A 9,657-nucleotide genomic window follows, 5' to 3' on the forward strand; every position below is an offset into this window, starting at 1 on the left:
TTTTAAAAATCCTTTATTAATTATTTTAAATCTACACCTTATTGTCACTTTCATAACTTAACTATTCAGTGAAATTTGCACCATATTTAATATTTTTCTTTATCTGGTGTTTCTAAAGATTCTTCGTAAAGGAGGGAGGGGGGATTGCTTGTAAATAATTTGTGCTATTTTTAAATGTCACCTGGACAGTATAAAATGTTCGTCACTCCCACTTGCCAAAGGTAAATTCCATCAGAAACTTGTATTGTGTCCACTGCATCAGTTTTTACTAATTTTATTGTCTGAGTCGTATTTAACAACTTAGCACATATTTTAAAATGTAAGCTTTATCCCCTCACTTGAATCCTTTTGATAATCAAATGATTCCTGGGTGAATTTAGGTCACTGCTACATTTTTAATTTAGTACTGTCATAGGATGTTAATATTTTACGGATTCTTTTCTTAATTCAGTCAACCGCACTTCACTTGGGTTACGAACTTGTCTCTTCTATCCTCAACAAGCTCCAGCAGATGAAATCTATTTTCTTAAATAAGATAGTTTGATTTGTTTCAGTAGGTCAGACTGTTGGTCTAAACTATCTAATTAGTAGAAAAATAGGCATCAAGTCATTACTTAGCAAATTGCATTATTAATAGGACATCTTAGACTCCACTTTTCAAACATTAATTCCATCAACTTCAATAAACTTCAGCCTTATTGGCATAGTAAGTAGTGTAGCTAGAAGCAGAAAGTTATAATGGGACATTGCTAGATTAAGGGAGTGGGCAAAACTGAGTTCAATGTGGGGGAAATATGAGGCCATTCCACTTTGAAGCTAATAGAAGTAAACCAGAGTATTTATTAAAAGGTGAGAAGGTAGGAACTGTAGAGGTAGCAGAGAGATTTCTGGTCCCATGTACAGAAACCATTAAAACTAGTGGACAAATATAAAAGATAATTAATTCAACAGCAGAATACTGCTGATGCTAAATATCTGAAATAAAAACAGAAAATGTTGGAAGCACTCAGCAGTTCAGGCAGCAGCTGTTCTCATGAAGAATCATCGACTTGAAATGTTAACTTGTTTCTCTCCACAGATGCTGCCTGACCTACTGAGTGTTTCCAGCATTTTCTCTTTCTACTTTAAAAAATAATTTAAATGGTTAATGGAACATTAGCCTTTACCTCAAGGAGGCTGGAATATAAAATAATATAAATTATGCTAAAGTATAAAGCTCTGGTTTAGACTGCATCTGGAGTACTACATTCAGTTCTGTCCATCATACCTCAGGAAATATATGTTGGGCTCGGAAGAGATGGAGTGCAGATATGCCAGAGTTATGTCAGGGCTAAAAGGGTTAATTCCGGCATTGGCTAGGCTTGTATACCCTTGAGTATGGAAGATTGAGGTGATCTAATTGAGTGCTTAAGATGATTGAAGGAGTTGGTAAGACAAAGAGAAACATTTCCCCCAGTGGGGGACTCCAGAACAAAGAGGTATAACGTTATAATTGGAACTAGACCATTCTGTGGTGGTTTCATGAAACATACCTCCACCCAAAGGTTAGTGGTAATCCAGAACTTTCTACCCCAAAAAGTTGTTGAGTCTCAGTCAGTTGAAAATTTCCAAACAAAATTTGGTAGATTTTTGTTAGGCAAGGGTGTTAAGGTTACAGTCCCAAGACAGTTGCGTGAACTGATTGAATTATGGATCAAGCTTGAGGGACTGAATAGCATATTGCTGTTCTTTATTCTGTATGATACTGTACATGTATGCTCTTATGCAACAATCTGAATGTATATTAGCTTTGCTGAATTTATAACTTATTTTGGTCCAAGTAAATGCCATCATTGTTCCTTAACTGTCTAAAGTGTTACTTTTCAAACACCTTGCTAATGTTATTGAAAATCACAGCAGAAATACTCTGCATGAATACACTGACTCACTGTGTCATGTTCGAAAGAATCAGTGAGTTTCTTTGGTCCCTTTTGAAGATCGACTTCTTTTACATTGTCACGCAGCAGAGCACAACAGCCTTGGCTCACTAACTCGAAACCAAGCCACTGAATGTCAAGAGCCACAGAGGTCACCTGATACTAGTCTGTTAAGTCTCAGCACAAGGTAAAGATGCCATCATTACCCAGCTGCCTGTCATATAAATTGGCAATTACAGCGGCAGCAGAGATGTGGAGATCTGTAAATAGAGTGTTACCTCTCAATCCTGATGAGAGATGTGAGAAGAAAATGAGACCGTACAAGCTTGTTGCAAAACAGCTGACAAGGTTCCCCTCCGACCCTCCCCCAACGCTGAAACACCACGATGAAAGCACATGAGGGTTGCTAATGAACTCATGAGGATAGAGTAATGTGGAATATGATCACTAATTTCCCTTTCTTCTCTTGTATTCTCTTGCAGAGTTCTGCTCATTCCAGTTTGGGAACTGGTTATTTTGTGAGTATGCATGCAAATTTGCAATCATTATACATTTTTCGTTTTTAAGCCATTATACATTTCAGTTGCTCAGTATTAAAACAGGTACAAGTGAAAGAATTGTAATGCTCCTTGGGGACTGCTACAGTAAATTTAATGCCGCTGCATTGGTAACTTGAGGGTCATGCAAGGATGCAAGACATCCATTGCCTAATGAGGAAGGAATTGCAATTATATTGTCATTGTATTAACTTGCTGCTCCCCATTGGGAAACCAGTGGCAAACAACATTGAAACTGTCAATGTCATTTCTGGAATGAAATCTCATTAACATGCAGAGTATATTGCACTGGATCTCCAAGTCTGTTCTTGTTATTCAGACTATTTGTTATTCAGCAGACTTTTTTTTTAAAGAAACATATGCTACTAACATACTTCTGAAAACTGACAACGCTGAGTTGATTAAAAGGACTATCGTGGTATTAAAGGGTAAATTTTGCACAGCGAGCCTACTGGCTGCAGCCTTATTTGACAGGTGTGTGAATCAGAGAAGATGGATCAACACGCATGAGACAGGGTGTGCAAACTCTTTTGGTGCTCAGATATCTTCTGTTAATACTTAATAATTACAATTATGAAGTAAGACTGTAAATAATATGCAAAAGAGTCTAGATTTAACAATCTGTCAACTGGCTGTCGACACTATTTTATGCCAAATGTGTTAAAGAAATTGCAATATCTCGTATGTAAAGATGCTGCTACTATATTGAAGGATGTCAGCACTTCTGATTCTGCGTACAGCTTCTTAAATGTCTGTGAGATATACATACCTTTGTTTTGAAAGTATGGTCTCTTTATCGTTCTATGGCTGAAGATTGGAAATTTTAGCACACAGGAAGGAGTCTTGACAATATGTTCAAAATGAGACAAATGCGGTGATCCTTTGGATAACAGTCTCGGGGAGCCATGCAAAAATATTTGTTACATTGAAGATTTCTGTAATAGATAATTTGTGGTACATTAAAGGTCATGGCATATTAGAGCATGTAATGGTAAGGGGCTACTGTACCTCCAAAGATCATTATAAACGTATAAAGTTAATGGAAGAGCCATTATATTAACACTGGAATCCATTTGTACTGAAAGTAATGAACAGAATAGCAATGGTCATTATCACTGTTGTTCTGACAGCCACACACTGTTTTGGAACACTTGCCAGTCTCTTGCTGTAATAAATGATTTAGTGGAGTTATTAGCTCCATATAACTAATGTTGCTTAATAATAACTTTGTTACCTGGAGTGATACATTTGAGAGCTTAAAATGTATGGTGTGTATCAAAGAAGATATTGCTTTTGGAACAGTAGTTAGTGCTATCCTGTGATTTTGGAGTGTGTGTTAATGGCTGTATTATGTTACAAGCTATAGAAAATAACTTAATATTCCATTTTAACATGCAGAATTTCACCCAAAGATCCCAATGACTATTGACACAATGATAAATTGGTTATTTATAGATTTGCTTTTATAAATATCTTCACTATTGGTCAATTGTAAGATAAAAAGAAAACATGCAGAAGCATCCTACCATCTTTTATTTTTGAAGACATTGCCATATCTATGAAACCAGGTAGCCATAATCTGTAAAGGCACGTCTAAGAAAGGGTCCTTCAGCCATTTTAAGTGAATATTCACAGAATGATAAAATGATGCAGCACAGAAGAGACCACTGGGTCCATCCTGCTTGTACTGCTGGCTCTATGAAAGAGTTATCCAGTCAGTCCCACTCCCCTGCTCCTTCCTCATAGTCCAATAAATTTTTCCTTGACAAGTATTTATCCATTTCCCTTTTAAAACTCATTATTTAATCTGCTTCTACCACCCTTTCAGGAGTCCATTCAGATCACAAAATCTCATTGCTTAACAACATATTTTCACATGTTATCTCTGGTTCTTTAGCCAACTACCTTAAATCTGTGTCCTCTGGTTACTATTGTGTTTGCTTCACCCTTGTATTAGCATTGAATACACACAAGAGTACTGATCACACATAAGAGATCAATTAACACTTCAACTTGGGTTCTTTATTGAGGGCTGGCTACATACATACAGCAGCAGATCTTCTCGGGACATGTGCTCTCTTCACACAGAGACGCAGAGGGTATAAGTCATATGGTAAGTTACATAATTTCATTTACGCTGTGGTACATTAAAAACATAGTCACACCTCCTAACAGTATCTCACAACACTTACCAACTTTTTTATCAGTGGAAACAGTTTCTCCTTATTGACTCAATCAAAACCCTTTAAGATATTGAATACCACAAATCCCCCTTCAACCTTTTCTGGTCAAAGGAGAACAACTCCAATTTCTCTAATCTCTTCATTTAAACTGAAGCCTTTCATCTCTGGTACTATTCTACTAAATATCTGCTGCACCTTCCCTGAGACCTTGGCATCCTTTCTAAAGTGTGGTGTTCAGAAATGCAGTACTCCAGCTGCGACCTAACCAGTTTTTTATAAAGGTTTAGCATAACCTCCTGGCTTTTGTATTCTATGACCCTGCTTATTATGTCAAGAGCCCTATATACCTTTTTAACAGCCTTTTCAACTTGTCCTGCTGTCCTCAAAGACTTGAGTATGTAGATCCTCGGATCTCCCTCTTCAGTTTTTATTGCTCCCCTTCATCCTACCTCCCAAAGTGATTCACTTCACTGAATTAAATTTCATCTGCCATGCCTCTGCCTATTTTGCCAGTCTCTCTTCTCCTGAGACCTGTTCTCTCCTTCCCATTGTTTAATACAGTTTGCGTTTGATATTATCTGCTACTTAGAAATGATGCCCAGTCTATTGAAATGCATGTCATTAATCTACATCAATAGGAGTAGTGTTCCCCACACTGATCCCAGGGGTCAGGAAAGCAATGGTTCACCACTACTTTCTGCTTTCTGTCCCTAAACCAGTTTTGTATCCATGTTACTGCCCCTTTAATCCCATGGGCTTCAACTTTGCTAACGCGTCTTTTTGAAAGCCCATGCATACATCAATCTTGCTCCCCTCATCAGCCTTATTTGCTACTTCATCAACGAACTTTATCAGTTAAACTGACTAGCCTCTAGTTGCTGAGTTTATTCCTCTCCCCTTTTTGATAGGAGTATTACATTTGCAAATCTCCAGTCCTCTGGTGCCACTCCCATATCTAAGAACAGTTGAAAGATTGTGGCCAAAGCCTCCACAATTCCACATTTCCTTCCCTCACCATCCTGAACTGGTTGATTTTGCTGCTTTGAGTGCTGACAACCATTTTAGTACCTCCTTTTTACATATTTTTATGCTACCTAATTTCTCAAGTACCGCCTCCTTTATGGTGACATTGGCAACATCCCCTTCTTTGGTAATGCAAAGTACTCATTTAGTACATCAACCTCATCCTCTAGCTCCACATGAAGGTCTCCATTTTGGTACCTAATCGACCTACCCTTTTGCTATTTATATGTTTACAAAAGACTTTGAGGTTCCCTTTTATGCTGTCATCTAATCTATTTTCATACACACCTTTTATCACTAATTTCCTCCTTGTCCCCTGTACTTTTTGTATTTAGTTCAGCTCTCTATTAAATTATGAGCTCAACATTTATCATAAGCCACGTTTTTCTGTTTCATTTCAATCTCTATAACTATAGTCATCTAGTGAGCTTAAGCTTTATGCAGCTTTCCTTTCCCCCTCAAAAGCCTTAACTAGGATTTCAAAGTGAAATTCTAGTTTCCACCTTCTATCGAACAGTTATATCAGGGAGGTTCACAGTACCCCAATAGACTTTTAGACCCTGTATATTCTAATTGCTACTACAGTACTGATTTTGAGCACATACTCACAATTAGGAAGATTTGCACACACCAATACTTCTTTTCCATCAGCAGAAACTCCAAACATTGGATTAATAGTGTTGACTTGAGAACATGTCCTTGGTTAACATGAAGTGTTCTGTCCTGAAAGGTTCAATATGAGCTTGTGGCTTCAATTCCCACTGAAATTTAAGAATGGATGTTAAATATTGCAGCTCACTTAGCTTGATTCCCAACTTGGTGTGCAGAAGGATCACTTCCCTTTGTGGTCACCTCCTCTATGTTCTGCAAAGCTGAGCTATGCTTTTGATGGCTGAAATTAAATGAAGGATACCGTTAAGCAGTAAGATTGTGTATACTGCAGCAGGGAGATGGCATGAGACCATCGAACCTGTGGTTCAGTCCAACCCTACCCTTGATTTGTCAATCTAGTGCACACCAAGGCATGGTTACTTACAGCTCAGCACTGTAAACAAGCAGTGAATATCAAACTTTGAACTCAGTCAAAACACTCCTGTAACATCACTCCAATTCCATAATAATTCGCACATGCTCCAATTTCTTCCCTATGCCTTCCTCCTTTCCTAAGCCACTAAAACTGGGGTTTTGTTCCATGGTTGTTAGCTGCCTTCACGTACTTCACTCGAGTTTTCACATGTGAGCTTGCACAGCTCTGTTCAGGTTTAGACTGAGATTAGGTGATGAGGTGGGGGTGTGGCGGAGGTGGCAAGGCAGGAGAATCTGCACCAGGACCATGTAGTTGGATTGGTGCCACTTGTGCGCCACATTCAATCATCTGGCTAATTCTTTAGCTCTTGCTCAAAGTGATTTTGACTAAAATAGGCAATATCTTCAATTAAAAGTGAAGCATAATGAGCTTTAGTGCCTGCTTTGGGCAGGATTGCACTGGGCTCTCCTTTAGCCCATCTGGACTGAGCCTAGGAGTAGTTCCATGCGTGGTGGAGCTTTTAAAGGGACAAGAATATTTGTAGCCATATATTTTAGTTTACAGTACGTTTTTACAGCACTTAAAATTTTTAGTCTTGTTATGAATAATACTTATTTAAATGGAACCTGAACAGGTATTATTATCTGCTAATTCACATGAAAGCCAGCTATAATTTGAATGTTTACAACTCTTCAAACTGAGAAGAGCTGTAAATGAGGGATTATGAAAAGAAAAAAAGCACAATAACAATACAAACTTCAAGAGAATGACAAGGCCTGTTAAAAAGGCTACAGAGTCTTGTGACAGTCAGCGAGTCAAGTTCAAATTAATTATAGGGATTCGTTTTAAAACAACCAGATACTGTATGGTCATGGTGGCAGTGACACAAAAAAAATTGAAGGCACACCAGGGAGATCAGTAGGTATTGGAAGTGGATTGCCATCATTATGCTACCAACTATACCGGCAGGCCCCCTGGCATTCTTGCAATCACCAAGACTCCATGTGACTTGGGTCAGCAGGGAGCCTATTGCATAATGGTTCCATCTCCTGCAAGGATACCTGCAGCCAACCTGCACCAGAGAGATGGCACTGCCAGTGGCAGTCATGGCCGCTGCTGAATTTCTTCCAGGTTAGTATTGTCTGCAGATTCAGCTGAAACAGTTTTTACCCCACTGGTAAATGTTCCTTTCAATTTAAGGACTGATAACCACATAAAATTCTACCCTCCCCCTAGCATGACACCAAACATACTGAAGATCCTGCGATGTTTGGGTGAATAAGGGCTATTCTTGGGAAATCCCTCAAGATTGAACTTGCACATTAGAAAATATAGCCATCAGAGTGCTAGGTGGGCAGTATAGTCAAACCCAGCCTGAGATCAGTAGTGGCCCCAGAGGTTTTGTCCCAGATTTGATCATAGTCCAGCGATTGAACCTGGCACCTTTCTGTATGTGTGGCTGAGTACCACTTAAAATGATGTGTTGTTCTGCTAATGCATTGTAGCAATTTAATAAATGCTTCTTGCTCAGGGCAATAGCCTAGTGAAAGGCTTGGTACCCCAACTTATATGCGCAATGGAAGTGTAATTGCATAAGAGTTTAAACTATTTTCAGTCCTGTCACTGGGCTTGAACTGGTCTTGATAAATTGGTTTTGAGTAAACTAATTCTCACTGGAACCTGTTCAAAACTATCCAGAACACTTCAATCTAGTCTCTCTTAGCCCTGGCTGATTTTTCTTCCCCCCCCCCCCCCGCCTCCCACCCCCAGCAGGGTTGCCTTATTACACAAAGAGAGTATTGTGTCTCAGTTGCTGTATTAGAAATATCAACATGTCAAGTAACCTATTGTTCCCGTTTCAAAAAGAAATCTCTGATATTATTTAGGAAAAACTCTATTCTGGTTTTGCAAATTGTTGGAAGCAGTTCAGATTTTTTTTTGCAAAGAAGGATAAGTTACTTTGGAGATCAGCCGATTTACAACACAATCCACATTCTCTTATTAACGTACATGGAAAAAATAAAAAACAGCTGTGCTTTGCTAGTTATTTTGTAACAAAATGTGTACAGAGATTTATTAAAAACATATTTTAGACAAATGAATTTTGTGACTGATCCCAAGCTATAGAATTCTCTTTTCTATCATTCCAAAATATAAATGGTAATTTGGAAAGCTTTCATGCCATTTGTTCTAAATGAGCGTTACTCAGTACCAAATAATAAGGATGGCCCTTTATTGAGTGGTTAACACTCGGTTCCTGATCCACTGAACACAGGGCCAATCTTAGCACCAGCAAATACTTGCAGACTTGTGCTGTGTTTGTTGATGGTTGGCTACTCTCTTTGTTTGGGTTGCCTTAACTGAGGAGAGGGATGCAGTCTTTCAGCCAACTGCCAATGTTTGAGGAAGATTAGGATAGAAGTCAAGGTCATGCAACAACAGCACTCCAGAGACTAAAAGGTGAAAAATCATTAGTGATATTGAAGGAAAGGTACCTCTCTGACTCATACTTAACTCCCAATGTGAGATGTGCCGTTAGTCTGCTATATTAATGTCAAACTTTTGTGGTGGCCTTAAAGCTGAACAGCTTGGGCATGAAGGCTGACACTTCCATTGAATGCTGCTGCATGTTCACCATTCAATGAAATCTGCAAACTTCAACCTCAGTCTAAAGCCAGACAATTTACGCAGTATATGTGAACTCCTGGCGTAGTTTTTGCCTGAAGTTTACCAAAGTAGGGGCATCAAAAGGTGTGCAAGAAAATTTAAGGGGGTATAGCAACTTCCACAAAATGCAGCCAAATTTGTGGCCTTTAAAAATATCTGGAGTTCCCCCTATTCACCTCTATGCCTCTCTACCACTCACTCCTCTTTCAAGAATCTCCTTAAAGACTGGCCTCTTTGTCCAAGCTTTTGGTCGCCGATCCTAATACCTCCTTATGTGGCCCGAT

At 38.8% G+C, this 9,657-nt stretch overlaps 1 protein-coding gene across 1 annotated transcript in view; it reads left to right on the forward strand.

Annotated features, from left to right (window-relative positions):
* The window catches only part of LOC121282868 (autism susceptibility gene 2 protein-like), a 546,939-nt gene extending 544,457 nt beyond the window's left edge, over nt 1-2,482 (forward strand). Inside the window, exon 4 of the mRNA XM_041196681.1 lies at nt 2,399-2,482. Within this exon, the coding sequence (XP_041052615.1) occupies nt 2,399-2,482 (84 nt within the window). The remainder of the gene's footprint in view (nt 1-2,398) is intronic.
* The last annotated feature ends 7,175 nt before the right edge of the window (nt 2,483-9,657 follow it).

This window comes from Carcharodon carcharias, chromosome 10 (assembly GCF_017639515.1).
Source record: "Carcharodon carcharias isolate sCarCar2 chromosome 10, sCarCar2.pri, whole genome shotgun sequence".
Taxonomy (NCBI): domain Eukaryota; kingdom Metazoa; phylum Chordata; class Chondrichthyes; order Lamniformes; family Lamnidae; genus Carcharodon; species Carcharodon carcharias.